This window comes from Aspergillus karnatakaensis (genome assembly GCF_047715665.1).
Source record: "Aspergillus karnatakaensis strain CBS 102800 unplaced genomic scaffold BJY04scaffold_63, whole genome shotgun sequence".
Lineage (NCBI taxonomy): Eukaryota > Fungi > Ascomycota > Eurotiomycetes > Eurotiales > Aspergillaceae > Aspergillus > Aspergillus karnatakaensis.
In genome coordinates this window covers 14,276-35,144 of record NW_027395775.1, presented here as the reverse complement: position 1 = coordinate 35,144, position 20,869 = coordinate 14,276, and the positions used below count along the sequence as shown (strand labels likewise).

General features: G+C 49.5%; 5 protein-coding genes across 5 annotated transcripts; 2 read left to right on the top strand and 3 right to left on the bottom strand.

The window, feature by feature from the left end:
• Positions 1-5,408: 5,408 nt before the first annotated feature.
• Positions 5,409-7,969, bottom strand: BJY04DRAFT_199390 (phosphoenolpyruvate synthase). Its single transcript, XM_073712765.1, has one exon. The coding sequence runs from the start codon at positions 7,930-7,932 to the stop codon at positions 5,539-5,541; it is 2,394 nt and encodes a 797-aa protein (XP_073566543.1). The 5' UTR covers positions 7,933-7,969; the 3' UTR covers positions 5,409-5,538.
• A 3,042-nt stretch (positions 7,970-11,011) lies between these two features.
• BJY04DRAFT_139095 (uncharacterized protein) lies at positions 11,012-11,838 on the top strand. The gene has a single exon (XM_073708647.1). It carries the CDS (start codon positions 11,085-11,087, stop codon positions 11,706-11,708), a length of 624 nt encoding a protein of 207 aa, XP_073566542.1. The 5' UTR covers positions 11,012-11,084; the 3' UTR covers positions 11,709-11,838.
• Positions 11,839-12,848: 1,010 nt separating this feature from the next.
• Positions 12,849-14,836, top strand: BJY04DRAFT_222735 (uncharacterized protein; the record flags this gene model as incomplete). The annotated part of the gene is made up of 4 exons (XM_073717482.1): positions 12,849-13,031; positions 14,111-14,407; positions 14,465-14,575; positions 14,645-14,836. 4 exons carry the CDS (start codon positions 12,849-12,851, stop codon positions 14,834-14,836), a joined length of 783 nt encoding a protein of 260 aa, XP_073566541.1.
• Positions 14,837-17,063: 2,227 nt separating this feature from the next.
• BJY04DRAFT_210375 (DUF1996 domain-containing protein) lies at positions 17,064-18,515 on the bottom strand (the record flags this gene model as incomplete). The annotated part of the gene is made up of 3 exons (XM_073714247.1): positions 17,064-17,093; positions 17,536-18,230; positions 18,278-18,515. The coding sequence occupies 3 exons, from the start codon at positions 18,513-18,515 to the stop codon at positions 17,064-17,066; spliced, it is 963 nt and encodes a 320-aa protein (XP_073566540.1).
• A 579-nt stretch (positions 18,516-19,094) lies between these two features.
• BJY04DRAFT_231330 (amino acid permease-domain-containing protein) lies at positions 19,095-20,826 on the bottom strand (the record flags this gene model as incomplete). Its single annotated transcript, XM_073719502.1, has 4 exons — positions 19,095-20,089; positions 20,140-20,269; positions 20,314-20,548; positions 20,784-20,826. 4 exons carry the CDS (start codon positions 20,824-20,826, stop codon positions 19,217-19,219), a joined length of 1,281 nt encoding a protein of 426 aa, XP_073566539.1. The 3' UTR covers positions 19,095-19,216.
• Between the last annotated feature and the right edge of the window lie 43 nt (positions 20,827-20,869).

Genomic DNA, 20,869 nt, shown 5'->3' with positions numbered 1-20,869 from the left:
AGTCCTTGGAGTTCTGTCCTCTTAAACCGCCCACTTCTTAATTTTGGTACACGACCACCTTTAACTCATAGCCCAATTCTCAAATGGTAGCCCCTTTCGACCGATGATGTCTTACCCCGTACGCAAAACACGAAGAAAATGAAGCTGCAATCCGCGGCAAGCTTGTTCCCGAAGATCTTGGTGACAGAACGACCCGGCTCTGCCTAGTCCACGGGATCAGATGCAACGACGGCTTTGCGCAGGAACTAGCCCACATTCCCGACCTCCCGGAGATAACGACGCAGGTACATGTACAGGTACAGATACAGGTACAGGTACAGGGGGAAGACACACATCTTAGTCGGCAGCTGCGGCGGGCAATAAACGCGCGGTCTGTCATAAATAAGGATTTGTCGTGGTTAGACGAACAGACCCCCGAGGAGCACTTGCCGCATCTGATCTGGTATCCGCAGAAAGCGGCAAACAGTACCTATGAGGAGCTGGTGCGGCGACGGCCGTCGATGAAGACGACGGTGGCGCTAGCTTGCATCCACGCAGGCTACGAGTTTCTGTTCAGCAAGTTAGATGTCATACCTACTGGGCGTCTGTGGTATGAGGCGCAGGAGAGTCGAAATAAGTACTTTTACAAGGTGCTGAAGCGGAAAGCCCGCCGACAAGCAATGTCGCTTGAGGCACTGGATCGAGACGCGTGCAGGTTTGGGGATACTGACGGGCTTCCGGTGACGGTGCTAGAGCAGGAGTTTGATCGTGATGGGGTGTGGATGAGGTGTACGAGGCTCGGTGCGTGGTTATGCTGTATGATGCGGGGGGTCATCCCTCGATCCCGGGTATGATGCAGTCGAGAGGTATGGGGTATGTCTTTCTCCATGCTTGTATGGCAGATTCGTCGATGAGGCCTTCGGCTCCGTTCGATATCTTGAATTTGGCGGAGGTATATCGTGATGGGCCGTTGGTTGAGGTCGAGGAGGATAGAGGGATGGTAGGGTTGTGGCCGAGAGGGCGGGGGAGAGGGCGTGGCACGGGTTGAAGTTGAAGAGGAATAGATATCAAACAAGATGAAAGACTCGATTTCTTCGTTACTGTCCCACACTATGGCCCAGGCTAATCTCCACCAAGACAAGCACATTCGCGTGCGAGTCTGTGAGGACCTGGACCTGCCTTTCAATAGGCAATGGTAGCCGAGCAGGATCTATTTCAGCGCTAGGTTCCACTACAACATGACTCGCGGCCAGGGACACACGATCGATCTCGCCAGCGTCGGCATTTCTAGCCCTGTTCAATGTCAACAATCAATAGTCCACGATTAGCGGCACTGGGCGAGATCGTGGATAAAATTCCATCTCCTCCCCGTTCAGGCCCAAACATGCTCTGTGCCAGTGTCGCTCCTTCCTGATTCCTCCCTCGTCACTCGTTTTCTATCAATGTTTACTGCATCAGAAGGCAACATGAAGTCCTTCAGCCCTCATTCGCTGTGCCTGGTGGCTACGCTTGCTCCATTCGCGGCAGCAACCATCGGCACCACCACCATTACCTCTGTTTTTACTACAACTGCTGTAACCACTGCTACCACAACTGTCCCCGGCTGTGTTGTGAGTACTGTTGAACCTGTACGGGACTGCGGTCGTGGATACTACGATCTCTTCGGTGCCGAGTGGGAGGTAACCTGTGGAGCGAACGCCGGCGGTAGCCCACGCCAGATCCTGTCAGGAGTGCCTTCTCTGGGGTCCTGTATGGAAATCTGTGCTCCTATGGCCAACTGCGTTGGTGTTTGGTATGACCAGCAAGGAGGTAGATGCTGGGTCCTGGGCCTCGTTGCCAATATCAGGCAGGATGGGATATACCAGGTGGCACGGCGATTGGATGATGGGATCACTCCCTGTGAGACTACGGTCGTGTCTACTATCACCGGCACTGTGACTTCTTTGATCGAGTCGACTTATAGCATCACCCCGACACTAACTCCGACTCCGACGCCTACTCCTGACCCGGTCACATCCTCCACGACTACATCGGCTTCCTCTGTTCTGTCGCCTCCTGCTAGTCCTAGTTCTACACCTTCGTCTTCTCGTCCGGTCATCCCTACTGCTCCGCCAACAGTCCCGGCCCCGTCTCACACCCCAACACCTAGCACGCCTTCCTCTAGTGCTGGCTCGACATCCATCCCCTCGTCTTCTCGTCCAGTCATTTCTACAGGTCCGCCAACAATCCCGGCCCCGTCTCACACCCCAACCCCCAGCCCTCCTGCCTCCAATGTTGATACGACCTCCACCTCCACTTCTACCTCCACCGAGGCTGGCTCCGGAACTACACAGGTTCCTGACCCCGACGAGGATGACTGTATCGAGGACGATGATGAGGATGAGGATAACGCGACATTGACTTCAACCTCTGCAACTGACTCGGGTGCCACTCAGACCGCAAGCACTCAGACTGGAAACACCCAAACCGCAAGCACCCAGACCAGAAGCACCCGAACTGCGACCACCCAGACACTGCCACCTACCACTTCAGTCCCACTGACTACATCAACTGTGACTGTGACCGAAGTCCAAACGCTAACCGCCTGCCCGTCTTTCGTACGCGACTGCCCGGCGTCTGAGCAGACCACCTTCACTACAACCAAGACGATCGACATCTACACCACGATCTGCCCTATTACTGCGACCGAAACCTCCGGCCCCGGTGCCGTGATTACCACACACGTCCCTGCCCCTGCTGCCCAAACGACAATCTCGACTGTATACCAGACCACCATTCACACCATCACTGCCTGTCCGCCGTCGGTCGAGGACTGCCCTGCGGCCCCGCAGACCACGTATCTGTCAACAGCGACCGTGCCTAGCTATGTGACCGTGACATTTATCCCTGTGGATGTCCCTACTGCCACACACGTTGCTGAAGGTGGTAGTGAATCTGGTTCAGGTCCAGGTTCAGGTTCAGGTTCAGGTTCAGGTTCTAACGGGGTAGTACCCGAGGGCCTCGTGCCCATCGTCACCTTTACATCTTCCTCTTCACCTAGCCAGAAAGTCCCTCCTACCTTTGCTACATCTGTCGTCTCTGGCTCCGCAGCTCCCGTTGCCTCTTCACCTTCGTCTCACAATGAGACTGCCTCGCACACCTCTCCCGCCGATGAGAGCGTTTTCACCGGTGCTGCAGCTGTCACTCGGGCTCGCTACGCGTATGCTCTGATCACCGCTGGCCTTATCAGTCTTGCGGCTGCGGCACTTGTTTAGGCGCTGACTACCCCTGGCCCTGATTTGAGGCGGCGGATTGTGTAACACTTATTTAATCCCACGTCTAGTGGCGTGTCTGAGCACTTTAGTATATATTAATTCATATATCATACTTACTTCCGAGATATTGAAGAGCATCCCTGCCGTGCGTCTTCGTGTTAAGTCGCAGTTCCGGAGGAGACTGCTAGCGACCTAGCATACATCTTCCATAGAAAGGTCGAATCCTGGTTGTTTCCCTTTCCTGTTTAACTCGGAATCGTACCCGAATGCAATACCAAGAGGAAGTGCGACGGTATAGATCGATTATAATGACCTAAAAATGGCTTACAGAAGATGTGTCAAAAGTCAAGTTCTTAAAAATATTCCACCCACCCACTGCACAAGAGACGCTACGGGGTACAGGAATGAATACCTGCCAAGTAGCTTGGCGTACTTAGCATTCCCTAACGGCTATGTGCGACATATTGCAATATCAGAAAGCCGATTAGGAGAAAACATATATAGCATTGCTATATTGGGCAGATTTAGGTATGCAGCACCAGGAAGGATCTTGTAATGATAAGGGCTGATGCTGGGCTGAGACGAGATCTATTATGTTAGCTCTTCGGATCTCATGTTTATGAGCACCTGGGATTTCGGATCGAGCATCAGTGAGTCGTAGTACTCTGATAGCATGCATCCTGAGTGAAATGGTTAAGATTGATCTAGTACTAGACCCCTAGGATCTCCACGCCTCTGCAACCTCACTCCTACATCCTGCGCAGTTTTCTCCATCTGACTAACAGTCTCATATTTCTTTTCGTCGTCCACAAGTCCAAAACCGTCAAGACCGTGATAAAGAATAGCAAGGATTGAAGACTTCCACAAACGTAGTCGATGACGTCGGTTGGCGAGGATGGTCAGGAATAGGAAGCAGCCGCTCGAGATCACTAGAGTCGCAGGAAGCAGGATCCAAACCCAGTGGACTGAAACATATACCCTGGGCTTGTAGGAAGTACCGTGGATTGTTTCGTTACTTTCCATGATGGCCGCCTTGGTGAACGAAGCCGCGATGTCAACCATCATTTGTTCTAAGCCAACCTTGATCATCTTTCCTATTGTTGCATGGTGTGGAACGTACGAATGCTCCTTTAAACTCCACTGTGTTCCGAATAGGATATGTCAAGACCTGCTGCAGAAAGGGACCAAATGCAAAGGCCAGAACCATGATCAACGCGCCTAAGGACACCAAAGACTGCCCCTTATGCTTCCAAAGTATGACCATGGAGCCAATGGACCCACGACTGGCTTCATCGAATAGCTGCATGCCATAAAGTCTTCTGTCTTGTTGCGCATCGTGGAACAACATCCATTTGAGTTGTCCAATGCACTCCGCAACCACGAAGATGAGTGACGTTTTCGATGATGTCGCGAGAACAGATATGATGGTGTTCAGGGTGATCTGATAAGAGAAAATAGGTGATGGCTGCTCGTCATATCTCACAAGCATGAAGACTATGCCAAGGAAACAAATGGTACCAAATAGCATTGCGGAAATCTTGTAGAACCATGTGTCCATCGGTTTCGGGGACGGGAAAAGCAACTTCGGGGATTTATTGGCTTTGAGTGATGAGCTCCTGTCTTTGAGGACCATTTTGTATCCAAAAGCCTGCAAAGCTTTTTGGTGATCACTTGATTGACGAGACATCGCAGGATTGAACGAAGAGAAGCGCGAATAGAAAGTTGAACTTGGCGGCCAAGCTTGAAATGTCTAAAACACCTGTACGCGGCAACAACTCCCCTATTTTAACATGTAAATGTGGTCTAAAAAAAGAACTCAGCCTCGCGGTACCTCAGAGATTCCAAGGTTGAATACGACGTGCCCCTATTTGGTTCGCCACAGCCTTCTCGTGATTCAGACCATTTCTTGCTGACATTCGTATTGAAGCCCAGTATTCACATTTAAAGCGTACCACAGCGCTATTTTATCTTACATAGTGGTCAGGCGCTTTCGCTGATTGGACAAATTGAGGTGCACAACATCTGGGGGCACGTTATTGATTCACTCCGTTGATGCATTTCTGAGACATGGTTGAAAGGCTGCAGTAACCAGCACTGCAGCCGGATCATACATCCATCCCCGGAGATAATCCATATCTATCAACTCCATCATCATCTTACTGTATCGAGGAGGAGTTTAGACAAAGCAAGAAGACTTTTCTTTATGCTATCTGAACAAAAGTAATGCATAGCGCCAATGTAGAAGAAGAAGTAGTAGGTAGCATCCTGGAGAGAGCAGAATGCCATAATCATGCTTAACTGAGAGTCACGCACGCTCAGCAGCCCCGATGTTCCTCCTCACTGCAATAAAGGTATCCGGGCTGACAGAGATTGACGTAATGCCAGCCTCAACCAGAAACCTCGCAAACTTCGGATCGTCACTTGGGGCCTGCCCACAGAGGCTGACCTCGCAACCAGCCTGGCGCGCCGCTGCGATTGCCCGCGCGATCATCCATTTGACAGCATCATTCTGTTCATCGAACAAATACGCTAGCTCGCTAGAGTCACAGTCAACACCAAGTGTCAACTGTGTGAGGTCGTTGAAGCCAATAGAGAGCCCATCAAAGTGTTCCATGAACTGGCTGGCCAGAATCATGTTGGACGGAATTTGGCACATCACATAGATTCGCAGCCCATTGACACCACGCCGGAGACCATTTTCTGCCATAACATCCAATACTCTCCGTGCCTCATCAACGCTCCTGCAGAAGGGGATCATGACAACAGCATTGGTGAAACCTAGCCTCTCGCGCAGCCGTTTGATTGCCTGGCACTCCAAGGCGAACCCCTCCCTATATTGCGGCGAATAATATCGTGCCGCACCGCGAAAACCGATCATTGGATTCCCCTCGCGTGGTTCAAACTCGGCTCCACCAATCAAACCTGCATACTCGTTTGTCTTGAAATCGCTCATGCGGATGATAGCCGGTTTTGGGTATACAAGTGCACACAGCGCTGCGAAGCCTTGCGACAGCTTATCCACAAAGTAATCAGGCTTAGACTCGTATCCAGCTGTTATGCGGTTTATTTTCTGCTGGGCCTTGGCGTCTGTGAGCCTATAGAAATGCACAAATGCCATTGGGTGAACCCGGATGATGTTGCTCACAAGAAACTCCATTCGAGCAAGCCCTATTCCATCTATTGGAAGCCGCCACCATCGGTAGGCAGCGGCGGGATTGGCAAGGTTCAGCATGATATGCGTTTGCACTGTTGGCAAATCGCCTAGTTCAATCGCCTCGCAGGTGATGGCAGACCTGCCCTGATAGACAAAGCCCTTGTTGCCCTCGGCACATGAAACTGTCACTTCCTGACCTGTATGAAGTAGGTAAGTGGCGTTCCCTGTGCCGACTACGGCTGGCACACCGAGTTCGCGGCTAACAATTGCAGCATGTGAGGTTCGTCCTCCATGATCAGTAACAATAGCTGCTGCTCTCTTCATGATGGGCACCCAGTCTGGATCCGTGGCTCCCGTCACTAAGATCGAATCATCGACGAATCGATCAATGTCCTTGGCGGATTCGATAAGGCACACGCGTCCTGAAAAGGCTGCATCACCGACCGAAAACCCTGTGGTCAAGGTGCGACCTCTTTCACCGATGTGATAAATTTTGAGTGCCGAACCGCCGCGTGAGTGCACGGTCTCTGGCCTGGCTTGAACAATGAATAGCTCGCCGGTAATCCCGTCCTTGGCCCACTCGATGTCCATCTGGGACCCGTAGTGTCTCTCGACTATGCATGCCCAACGTGCTAACTGTAAGATTTCTTCATCGCCGAGCACAAATGCAGCTCGCTCAGCCTTGGAGGTGGGCACGTTGTAGGTCGGCGAGTCTTTGCCGCCAAAGACCATTTTCTTTTCCTTTCCACCGCATTTCTTGTCGATGATAGGCACTAGGCCAGGCTGGGCTAAAAAAGGCTTGAAGACTTGATATTCATCCGGATCGATAGCGCCTTGCACAACATTCTCGCCGAGTCCCCAAGCGGCATTGATGAGCACAACCTTGTCAAACCCGCTTTCGGTATCGATGGTGAACATGACTCCAGAGCCAGCGGTATCGGCACGAACCATGCGCTGGATACCAATTGAAAGAGCAATACCGAGATGATCGAATCCTTTTGCTTGCCTGTAGCTAATTGCTCTGTCTGTGAAAAGTGATGCATAGCATCGTCGACAGGCATTCAATACCGCAGCTTCCCCGGATATATTCAGAAAGGAATCTAGCTGGCCAGCAAAGCTTGCATCTGGCAAGTCTTCTGCAGTGGCACTGGAACGCACAGCAACACTCAAATTTGAATAATTCCCTGATTTCGTGGACAGCTCTCGATAGGCGTGTCCAATCGCAGCGGCGGTGTTTGCTGGCCAGGAGCCCTGGAGAAACTGGCGGCGTATCGCTTTGCCTACTTCTGCCAGACTCAGCTTCCCGGACTCCCACTCAGCGAGTAGGTCAGTGATTGCCTTTCGGATACCATTTGCGTCGACGTAGCTCCAGTAGGCGTAGGAGGTGGTAGCAAAACCAGGAGGCACAGTAATCCCCTCTGCTTTCAAGCCAGTGACTAACTCACCCAAAGAAGAGTTCTTTCCACCGACTAGTGCCCCATCGCTGCGCTCCAGATATTCAAAATCGCATGTCAATCTGACAGATTTGGCCTCAGTGGTCGTCATAGTATCTGTACAAAGTCAAGGCTTGTGATTCTCATACCATGTACGTTTGCTGCTCTGCATTTCAAGCTCTGAATCGTCTTGTATTTATAGTAGCGGAGTGCGTGTGCAATGGCCGGTTAGAGCATCACGAAAGCTGGGATCTTTCTTCAGCCACCCACTGATCTGCCCACTTGCAGTCCATGGAGGCCCGAGGTTGCTTGCTCCTCTTTTGCAGCCATCCAGTGTCACACCATGCTTACGTGGAGTGCAGCAGACTTTGAAGGCGGGGTCAAGGCTCAATTGGCAACCCGATGCGATTATAAACGACTTGATAGACCGAAAGTGGAATGCGCGCTCATGACCCCTATATTTTGTTTCGCAAAGGCCAGAATGTTGGATCAGGGTCTATATCCGAGATTGTGAGCATGTGGTCCCTCTAGCGGTTGATATGGTAGAAGAAGAACTATAAGCACTGTTCATACAGTATCTGATTTCCTTCTGATTTGGCAATAAGCTGTAGCTTTGTTGGATTGGTGCGTGCGCCAGGCGTCTGAGGTCCGGTATGTGACCACCTGTTCGTGGTAAAAATAAAGCCTATATGGATTACTAGTTTCCGAGATTTGATCCCGGCATGATTAAGGAGGCGTGGGTCCATCGCTTGAGTTTGGATCGGTACACTTCCAGTATGCAGGGCCTATCCAGTACCATTAACATGGAGCACGACCAAAAAAGTCGAGGCTCGGTCACCTGCAACCGCAGTTCCGGGAACTCACAGGTAACCTGCAAGTAATATAGTCTTCTGGTTAAGCTTCACGTTCTGAAATGCCTTTAAGAGTGAAGTTTCAATTCGATCTTTGTTTTCTGTATGCTTAGCGCTTAGAATGACTTAAAATTATTGTTACAGAACTGACTTGGTCCTACCTTCGGAGATACACTGCTAGGGAGTCAGAAGGGGATGTGCCAGTACGTCATCGATTAGCGTATGGATAAGCCAGTGCGCTGGTCACATCCTGGATTATCGCACTATTGGCTCTAGATGGATTCTAGTTGTCAGTGAATAGAGATAAGATAGATATTATTCATCTAACGTTGGATTGGCCTAGCAGTCAATTGGAGAACGTGCCGTAGTACCCTATGCTATGACACTTACTCAAAGCTGTCTTTTTGTCGTGACTGGAGCTAATGGCCAGAGGATAATGTTATACAGAATATGGAGCCTGACCTTTGTCAGGTGGAGTAAGCACATGCTAGTATCGAAGGTCAGCTACTACCTGGGCCAGACCTATGCCCTAAGAATTAGTTCTGTTACCCTGCATATCTAATTACCGATGACTGGCTTCCCCTGTTCACCTGACAATCAACATTCAGCTTTGAACGTTGCCATGATTTACCCTGTTCATCATCACTGGAGCTATTTCTTTTCCCTTTTCTTTTCGGTCTTTGGAAAATAAGATCACATAATGGTATCTGCACGAGAACAAGATTTAAAGGCTTAAGTAAGTTCCCTTTGGCAAGGTCAGCAGATTTCAATTAGTCCATGCCTTGCACAGGACAGTCTTGTGGACATAAGACCAGCCCCTAAGATATCCACGAGCCTAGGTTGTATTACTTATTCTACCCTTCATATATTTTAAGGCTTTGTCTGTTGCCAGCAAATATAGCTATGTAGCGCGAAGCGCCGTAGCTTTAACTATCCCTGGGAAACTTTATAAAAACCAAAATAGTTACTCTAATCTAACAGTACTAGTATAAGCTTAACAAGACTTCCTCATATACCTAACCAATAGCCAATCTTTTCACATTGGAAGCATTGCTTGCGTGACACTTGACTAGAGAATAAGCCACTGTAGACATCATACGATCTACTCAATCCACGCCCCCCTCCAGGATGAGTCTAAAACTTGCATGCAGGATAGAAATCATCCAAATACGCCCCGAGCGCCAGGTCATGGCACCATAATTAGATCTTAACCTAAAGCTCAGACTTTCCTCCTGTTGTGTGGCCAGTATCTCTTTTCTGTGGCCCAGAGATTATCCCATCCTTTCAGCTTTTAGCCTTAATCAAGCATTGGGAAATTGAAATAGCGTTGTTCTAGGGAAACAGGCCATAGAATATGGACTTCTCTATAGATGATAGCGGCACTAATCTTGCCAGAACCTTAGCCTTATACATAATATGTTCTGGTGTGCTACTCCTTTTATTACTTGTCTACAGTACTGTTAACTACAGAATATATGTATTGTTAACCTTGGTCATAAGCTATGAAGGTCTGACACCATTCTCCTCATCTAGACCTGGGGCTTACGGAGGGCTATATCCTAGCCTTGCCCAGCGTACAAGGCCATCCTTCGTAGGCTATTGGAGTGAGGTGGCACGTAAGCTACTTCTTCACGGTGTCAGCAGCTGGTGTAACTAAGTCTGATGCTCTGTAACACAGGTTGCATGACTCTGGGCTATTCCCCTAAGATTGGACCACCCTAGGGGTCTCTGTGCGGGGTAAAGTTGGCTCTGTGGCCTACAGCATAATTGGCTCATTTGTCTATTTTTGTTTGAGTCTCTTTACAGCTATGTCGAGTAAGAATGTGCTAAACTTTGAAGTTGTACTTTGTCCTTGGCTGTGGCACAGTTTGGTCACCTTCGACTGAGAGCCAATTTGTCTGAACAAATCTTTTTAATTGGTTAGCAGGTGTTAGTCTTTAGGTGTAGTGCTAACCTGCTATGGCAAGCTGGGGATAATGGTGGTACTAGGAAGATCAGCTACAGCTTAGGAGTTACACAACCAATAGAGTGGGAGTCAGCCTTGGTGTATGCTTGCGCGAGTTACTTGTCGAATCATATAGTGCCACATAATGGTCTTGAAGAGTCTGTGAGTCTGAGTGCACAATGATATGTATTAGGCAAGCCTTACTGGATATACATACTAACTTGATTGGTGATAATAGGAGCTGCTGTCAAACGGGTTAGGATGCCCAGCTGGCTTAAGTTTGGCAGGTTACCAGACAGGGCGATTTTACACACGTGTTACCTATAAGGAGCGGGGTATAAAGCCTTTGCAGAAATGCGCACAACTCACCTACTTTAACACTCTAGTCTCGCTATCAGAGTCCAGTGTCAATCAAGACTACTCGTACTCGCACTACTAGCACCATTTATTATTCCTACTGCAACTGCAATGTCTGGTAGTCTTCACACTTACAAAGCCCACGCAACGACTGCTGCCGCCGCCGGAGGAACTGTCTACGCAGCCAATCAGCTCATCAAAGCCTTCGATGATGATGATGAAGACTCCACCCCCCATCTTCTTAAAGCTGGTGTGGGTGCCGCTGTTGCAATCGGAGCCCTAGAGATGTTGCGCAAAGACGACGACAGACTTTCAACTTACCGGCGCCTTCTCGAGAAGAAGTACGATCACCACAGCCACTCCCATGCCGACGACCACGCTCACCACCACACTCGTGCTATCAAGTCCTCGGATATCACTGAGGAACATCAGCTAGTAACCACTGGGAACAATAGCCATCAGCATAGCCATGATCATGGGCATCAACACGGGCATGCAGAGCGTAAAACAAGACAAGAGGCTGTGTCAAACTCGTCGTCTCGATCATCCAGTGCTTCCTCCTTCGATGAAAAAGGGCACAAGCGGCGTCTTGCCGAGGAGTTGGTAGGTGCTTATGCATTGGGGAAGCAGTTGCTTGGTGATGATAAGCACAAGGTCATGCATCTTGTTATGGACGCTGTTGGTGCTGCTGGTCTGTTGAAGGAGATTAAGTTACATGATTTGAGGAATAAGTGATTCGTGTGTCAACTTTCAATCCTGGGGTTTTTTTTACACATGAAAAATGCATTTTATTCTTCTACTCTTGTTTCTTTCTGGAGTCTAAAGCTACGTTTCTGTCTCATGATGGTCGGGGACGAGTGAGGAGTCTCTTATCATACTATCGATGAACAATCCGGTGTATAGTATTGAGGTGGAGTTCCACAACAATTAGTATAACTGGATTTATGATTGAATTATTCAAAGCTCATACAACAATTTAACGCGAAGAATGGCCAAGGTGAAGGGTTGTGCAACTTCCAAGCGCATATACACTATTTCCAGGAGAACGAGGAATTATTAGTCGGACATAGCGCATAGGGTGTAATAATAATACTTGGCAGCCTGGAGGACGCTGGGAATTGCCACACCGACAGCCAATATCAGCGGGCAACGTCAGGCTGTTCTGTTCCCCATTCTCATACTTATGTTCACAATTATCATGGGAGGCGGTCCGCTCTTCAGGCGACACGCCCCTTCCAGCAAATGCCCACTCCCGGAAGGAAAGTTTACAGCTTTTCCACGGCTTCACCATCATTATGTACATCAAACCCATATCCTCTAGTGTCCGGACTTAGCCCTTGATAACTGTAAAGTAAACGACAGCCGCTGCAAGAAATAGGCAGCCTGCAAATACAAATCCGAGGGGGAAATCAATTGCTGAAGTGAAGACCGGGGCGATGAAGACCAGGAAGAAATTCAAAAACCAATTTAAATTCAACCTGTTTTCACAGGATGGATTCGAGAAACGATCTATGGCTATCACCCCTACTGGTACCAGTGTTCCAGCGGCTGTGATATGTGAAGAAGTGGGAAGCGCTTCCACTTGAGCTTCCGCTAGTACGACCATGTAAGCCTTATATGTTTGGATAACAAAGATCAAACTAAACGCTGCTATTCAACGAAAACACGGAAATAGATCGTGGTAAGTGTATACTTCTCGCTGAGTAGACGCCTGGCTTAATTGTCCCACTCTGATACCTGCAAGCGTCCTAGGCTTGCTTCGCAATCCCCCCTGTGTCCGCCCTGCCCTCTGTGGAGCCTGTAAGATGCTGCAACCAAGGACGACGTTCAATCTCAAAAGTTTCGACGCAGCAACGGTTGACTTGTACGCTGGTAATGGCTTATCTGGGCGCTTACATCGTGGACGTCAACATAATCTACAACCGAGAAAAGGGGCCTAAAAGTGTCATGAATGCTGCGCAAGAGAATGCACAGCAGCTGTATCAGGATGAGGAGAAGAACGATCTGTTCTGGGCGGGTAATTTCAAATTCATGTGGATTCACCTCCCGGCTAATACGGTAGGTCCTTGTTGAATAGCTACCGTTTACTGAAGCTGGCGCTGTGGCAGATGCAATGGATGAATGCCGGATTTCTTCTACCTGTATAGATTTCCCTGGAGAGTGAAGACTCCTAGAGGACTTCGTGTCGAGAGTTCATTAGAAATCTGGGAAAGGTCCTGTCGCCTATGGCTAGACATCCAAATTCTGTTGAACGAGCTGGCATCAAGTACCGGATGCATCTTCCAAATCTCGGTACATGGAACCTGGGTGCTCCATAGTACGTTGGCTCATTCTCTATGCTAGTACTGGAACTGAATCTTTTGGTCAGACAAAGCACAAAGAATGTGACAACTGCCGGACGGAGAAGCCAAGGAGTCCAGGGACTGTAAAAAGTGTGAACTGCTTTTAGCAACATATGCAAGACTAAATCTCCTCCTTTCCATGCTCGAATTATTGACAGCATCCAAGATGCCGTACCTCACATTTGCAAGATATTCGTCCCCACAGGAAGGTGACTACGAACGCTTGCTCCAAGCTTACGACAAGACCACCATTCATAGATCTAGAACGCTTGACGAGTCATATTACCAATCGAAATCGAGGGACGGTGAGGAAAGACGTGTACGCCGCAACAAAGATCAAGTCCTGACAAGAAACCTTTTCAGGGATGGACTGGAAAATTGGTGTGAGTCCTGGGATTTTGTTGGTATTGAGCGGCTTTGGCTTTGGGTAATCGATAACGGTTAGAGTAACCTTGGATCACCGAACACAGCAGGAGTACTGATATTGACCTTGAACAGAAACAGTCATTACCTTATGTACACACCAAAGGGAGGGCGGGCCCAATATTGTTGTCCTAAGTATCCTGAATAGACATAAGGGACTTGGGCATAGGGAGGGCAAGGGCGTCCAGCCTGATACACCGGGAAACTTGTGTCCGCTTTTACGACGAGACCAAACATTCGTCACCGGACTTTGCGCCGGTCCCTCATCCAACTTCCTGGTCCATCCCACAGTTTTTCTCCGATGCTGTGAACGGAGCTGTCAGTCTCTCCCTCTCCTGAAAGTCTTTGCCCCCATTTCTTATATCTGTATAGGCAATTGACGAGGCTAAACTGATCAGGAAGTTCATTGATAGCAAGATCATTATGAAGGGTAAGCGAGATAATCATTCCAGGGCTTCCAGCAGCTTGAGGAATGAGTACGTGAAACGAACTGCGGGACTGTTGAGCAACGTGAGAGATATGCGCGATGAGCTCAACATGCTCAAGCCCATAGTCGAAGATCAACATGCCGTGCAACGGGGGCCGGGTGAGTCGGAGTGCACAGCAGCAGGCCACATAATCAATGATCCCAATAGGGTGGACACAGCCAGAGAGCGGACATATAAAGCTGTGAGTATATGACTTTTGTCATTGGAAGAGGACGTGTGTAAGGTTCATTTCTTCCAGGTCAACGCAACTTTGACCTTGGAGCAAAATGTTGTTGCGCTCAGTCAATGCGAGGAGACAATCCAGCAAGGCAGGATCCTCATGGCGTTCGTGGTTACTGCAATCATCTTTGTAAGAGAGCCGAGAACCCGCTGCCCTATTCTAGCCTGTTGGCCAAGAGGAAACTGACCAATCCCCTAGTTACCCGTGTCATTCCTTGTCTCGCTCCTCGCAGCGGACATCGCAGCCTTCCCACATAATTATTCAGTCAATCTGCAGTATACAGCAGGATGGGGTTTTGCCAAAATATGCACGTCGATCTCGTTTTATTATGTGGTCAAATTCACTAGATACCTGGCTCATTTACTTCTGCAGTTTGTGTGTCGGCCATAATCTGGATACCCTTGATTCTGTTTGCGTTCCGCACCTAGGCTCTCAAAATCCTGCAAAAGTCCATCAAGATACGCCCCAGCAACACCGAAAACAGCATCGAAAACAACGCCGAAGCAACGCCGAGACAGAGGCTTAGACATGAGGGAAACAACATCAATAATGGCAACGGGAACAAGTCCACAGTAAAAGTGCCCGGTCATTGCAGCCGAATTTATCACACAAGTGCGGAACAACTCCGAAAGAGATTGCCTCGCAAGCCTCTTCCAAATGAGGAGGCACAGGAAGGATACAATTCTGTGTCTATTAACTAGGGAGATTTACGTGGAGGGCAATCTATCAAGTGAGAAATTGACACTGAAGAGAATCATGATTTTGAGAAAGGTACCTTTTCTCGGGATTTAACTAGTAGCGTCTCCATTCGAATATACTTCTATTTTGTGTACCAACTCTTCTGGGAGCTAAGTCGCCGGTCCAACCCTCATACATAGTTTATTTTCTTGGTCCCGATAACGGTACTCAGTACTTTGCTAGAAAATGGCAAAGCGGTTCACCATTTAGAGTTTATATGCACCGGTGGGCTATTGTACTCTACGTGGAAGGAACACCAGCATCTCACCCGAACAAACAAAGATTTCATAGATTGCGTACTCAGTGTAAGACTAAAAACTTGCAACAAAAAAAGAACCTTTCCTTTAATAGTCATGCTTTGTCAAAAGTCCCAACGTGCAGTGCATCTGGCGTGCTATCAGGTATGGCTGGCGGAGAACGACATGTCCAAATGTACTGATGACCATCTTGGGCAGTTTGTCAACATGTCTATTTATATGAAGAGGAAATTCAAGGCTACTACCTATACTTTCAATGTGAGTAATTTATATATACTTGATAGAGTCTGTTGATACTAAATCATCCTTCCTGAATGCACTATAGATAAAAATTAATATCTCACAGCGATATAAACTCGTGTGGAAAATTGTACTTTCAGACGTTGGCTGTATAAAATATACAGGCTCATTTACACTTCCCCCAATGGTCACAGCCCCATTGCGTACAGGGCAACTGGCATTTGCTATCACAACACCAGGCACAGCCACTCCAGTCGCAACATCTGTCTCCGGGATTAATATCGCACTCTATCAATAGCTTCGCGACACATCTGCACCAGGCCCGCTCGGCACGTAGTGAATAAGGAAAGATATTAAAGATGCAAGGGGTCTTACTCTGCGGTCCCACGAGAGGAACCTCATGTTTTTCAGTCTCAGCGTGAGATAACAGCTGCTGATGGGTCGGTACATGCCGGCCTTGCTCACGCAAACAGCAGGTCCAACAATCGCCCTGGACAAAACTAGGTGTAAGTCTTGCGAGCGACACAGATGCCCCAACAACAGAATTCTACTTACCAGTTTCTTCGGCTCCTTTACACCAGGGTTTCAGAAAATTAGTCCTCTGCCCAGCATGAATGTTATAGGTTAAGGGTGCAGTTGTTACCATTTCTTCAGGACACGCGGGCTTCTTGTTGAAGCAAGCACGGAGACATCCTGAATCATTGCCCCCCGAGGACTTGATGCTGGAATAGCCTTCCTCTGTGATGTGGACATTCGGGAGGGCAAGTATAACGGGGATCAAGGTGGTGGTCACGGCAAGGAGAACGCAGGAAATCCGCATGTTGTTGGGTGCAATACTACTGTGGAATGATAAGATATGGTCTGGGGGTGGGTTGCTGTTCAAGCTTACTTTTATTGTGCGACGGAAAGACCCTGTTTGTGGTAGAGTTTGGTTCAGCTCTTGGGCTAAGCCTCATGATCAGAATAGAATTAGCGAAGTGGTCGTTGACTGGATGGCACCAGTCGAGAAGATTAGACATTGTTGATACTGCCTATAGGAATACATATTAGGAGTAAGGTTGGTGGGGTGGTCGGTGGTGAGATTGAGGTACCGCAGGAGGGCATCTCTCCGTATGGGAACCTGGACTTGAGCAATTGGGCGGTTATATCTTGGACATAGAACATCTTCTTCTGATAATGCCGGACTATTGAAATAGAACTGTCTTTTGAACAAAGTAAAATACTCTGCAAGATGACATCCAATGCAAAGATTTAGTGGTGGAGGCTGGAGCGTCTCAACTTCCACAACCTGTGTTTGGAGACCACGGTACCAGATCGGAATATAGTCAGCATGCAAATATAGAATCCGACCACAGTGTTAATGCTTGCATTCAAGGAGACCCTCATGCGTTGCTAGTCGGACTCCGCATGATCTGTAGCATATGAGTGACGTTGTTACTCTAACATTTGGACGAGACCATGTTATTAATAACTGGATATCGCAAGTCTAGATAAAGTAAAGAGAGTTCAACGCGCCAAGGGCCTGGAACCAAACCTCGCGAGTTGACTCCGCGAGCAATAGAGCGAAACACCCCCAATATTTGTTCAGGATCTCGGGCGGCCATGTCCGCGTCCATACTTGGCACGACAGTGATGAGAACCTGTTTGTGTCCCGGACGGTGCTGCAGGTTGGGAGGAAGCTGTGGTATCTACCGAGGGTGTTGGGGTTTCCACAACAGCAATCTGGGCGGGCACACTGATGGATGAAGGAACAGGCGAGACGCTTGGTGGGGACGAAGGTGTGCTAGTAGAGGAAATGACGCTGCTGCTTGCCGGCGTGCTCGGTGTGACAACGGAGGTGGACGAGGAGGTGACAGCTATAGAAGTCGAGCTGGAGGCAGCAGCCGCCTCCGCGATCATCTCCAAACTCTCCTCATAATCACTGGTCCCATTCTCCGGATCCGCATCAACAGGCGTGCAAGTCGGCACCTCGGACCTGGGTCCGTCAACAACCTGAAACTCCCTCTTGTCCGTCGCAAGGAGCATATTCTCCGCAGCTTCAGGCAACCATCCGTTGATAAAGTCGCCGTGGAAACTATAGGAGTTCCCGCTTGCGAGGAACAATGGGGCCTCGCCTGACCACCCATCCGGAAGGACTTCAGTGGTGTCAAAGCGAACCGAGAACCGTAGTTGCGGGATGCGCTTCATCCCATCCGGGCAGCGGTTGGTGTTCTTTAGCCATGCGCGGCTCGAGTAGTCATACTCCAGCGTCTCCGTGTCAACGCAGTCAGGGAAACGAAGCTGGGTTTGGAGTCGGCCGATGTTACATCCAGAGTCAGGGAATCCGTTCGCATCGGGCGAGGTCTCGGGGCCATATTCGCACCACCAGCTCATCGTCCAGAGCTCGTCGATTTCCTCGGCGGTCGACGCGCTGGCGTTTCCGGCGATGGCTTTGAAGTCTGTTGGGAAGGGGATCTCGGCGGCATCCATGCCGTGGTAGTAGGCTTTGAAGTAGCGGGCTTCGATGGGGACAATGCCATTGTCGGTGTTTGCGTAGAGCGTTGGGTGCCCTGCATGTTGTTAGTTACTAGTTAGTGCAAGAGAAAGGGCAACTGACAGTAAACCGACAGGTCATTAGGGTTGGAATTGGTCGAGCAACCGGACAAAAGCTCTTCGGTAGTTGAGGTTGTTGCAGTGACGGCGTCATTACCGAAGAAACTGTGCATGTGGCTGGTATACCTGCCCGGCTGCACGATCGAGTCGATGTTCTTGCGCATGACATAGCCAGAGTCCACCAAGGTGTATCCCTGCACCGAACCAGCGGTGACGAGGAGGGCGAGAGCGAGCGAATTCATGGTGCGATAAAACAAAATTATGCGAAGAAAGGAAAGACTGTCTATAGTTGGTGAAAGAATGACTGAAAGGAAATACAAACTGCAGGGTAGTGTCAGAGAGGATCGGCGAAAGGGTGTCTAATATAGTCACAACCCTGGAAGCCCTGATAAGCGACATATTAAGGGGGATATGTTGACGGTGGGTTTAAGTGAAACAACAAGACCAACCAAGCGCTAGAACCGGTGTTCGCGTGGGTAGAAATAGAGTTCGCTTAAATCGACCGCTACCCCCTGTTATAAATAAATTAACTGGAGATAGAGTGCCAAGACCTCTCGTGGTTTGGTGCAGAAGACGAAGCTCCAGAGCGTCGTCGAGACGCAGCCATACCCTCTATCTCACAGGGACCAACAGTTCGGCTGATACCAGAGCTCAACGGTGTGTCAAGAACATGGGTATATTGCTTTCCGCGTTGTTGGCGATCTAGCAACAGAATAGCCCTTCGTTCCCCAAGCTTGTTTATCTGAAACCAGCACTAGTTAGGGCAATCCCCACATACCCCAAACCGGGAGGCAGAAGGGAAAATCTGATGTGATCATGCAGCTATAAATAAAACGTCATGTCACATACTTCATAGCCTAATGTTTGTAGTAGAGATACGAGTATGTATACATTAAAAGAGGATACTAGTCCAGTTGCCCTCAAGGCCGTGGCAAGTTGAATTTCACTCCGCATCCAAATCCAGTGTGACAAAATGCCTTTGCCCATGCAGCAGCCAGCATGCTGCCGTGATCACTAGAACACCAACATACACAACCGGAGCGTATGTCACTTTGGTCGGAGTTATCGTGGCACTCGGAGGGAATGAATACATGATGAGAGAAAAGACCGTCCAAAGAACGGTGACGATACCGCAAAAAGGCCCTAACCTGGGCAGCCAGAAAGGACCATGGCGAAGGGTGGAACGGCCACGGATGAAGAGACAAATCACGCATATGCTGTAGGTGGTATACTGGAAGTAGAGACCGCATCCGACAAAGGCATTAAATGCGACCGTGGATCCGAGGTACAGAAATCCGAGCAGTGAGGCGACAACACACGAGGTTATATGTGCGTAGAAAGGAACCGAGAATGGGCGGGGGGCGATTCGACTGAGGTGACCAGAAAATGGGAGGCCATTCTGGCGCGCAAATGACCAGCAGAGGCGGGATTGCCAGGTGTGCGCGCCAAAGATCGAGCCCAGGAAGACCACGACAACCAGGCTTTGCAAGCCAATGGCGCCGGCTGTACCGCAGGCTTGTCGAAATGCTTCCAGGGAGGGGACGAGAGTGCGTGTAGTGATAATGGCCGTGAAGTCGGTGGCGGAGAATAGAAGGGCAATGACCATGGGGAATGCTGTCGAAAACCCTACTACAATCGTTGCAATGAGCGCTTTAGGCACGTTTCGCTCTGGACGCGGGACTTCTTCTGCGAGATGAGTGCATACATCCAGACATGAGTATCCCCAGTTGATCCCTAGGAGACCGGTCAAGGCGGCAATGCCACTCCCCCAGCCAGAGGTATTCGTGAAATCCGTGAAGACATGACGAGCCGAGCTCTTGACAGGTGACATTGTGAGAATGGTGATGAAGATGACCACAGTAGAACGACCGACATTCCCAATGATGCCTGGCCGAGTCTAGGGAGAAATCTCCCCACGGTGTTGAAGAAGAAAACGAACAGATTTGTGGCTTGGAACCCAACAAAGCCCATCCACGGTTTGTAGACAAAGTCGGGTCTTCGCAACATATACATGCCAATATCATCTGCGGGGTGACCAACGTGCCCGATGTAACGATGCAGAGTGAGCTTGCCCATGCCAACATGCCAGTGAAGTAGGCCAGGACGCGTCGTGCACGCTTTGGGGCAAGAACAGAGACCCAGTAGAGTTGCCCGGCAGCATTGGGCATAGCTGACGCCAGCTCTCCAAGACAAACTGCCATGCACAGGGCAGTAAGGGCTATGCCAATTTGGCCCCAAATCAAAAGAACAGGGCCGCCGTTTCCAATGGCAGTGGCTTACGAAGCAAGGATGGCCATGGCAGTATTTGTGACAGAGTATCCGATGGCTAGGATCGAGCGGAGGCTAAAATGGCGTTCTTCGAAGCTGTTCTGCGGTAATGGGGCGGTATATCCCTTTTCGACGGCGGGGGCCATATCAGCTGTATCTCGCCGGTCGCTCTTTTTGATGGTTTCCGCATTGCCTGACATGGTGGGCAGTGGTGTGTGGTAAATGTCTGTATGCACGCATACTCGAGCTGTCGTCGAGAGTCTTTAAAGCGAGATAGGAGGGCATTGCTCACACGCTCAAAGGGGTAATCGGATCCCAGTGCGGAGAC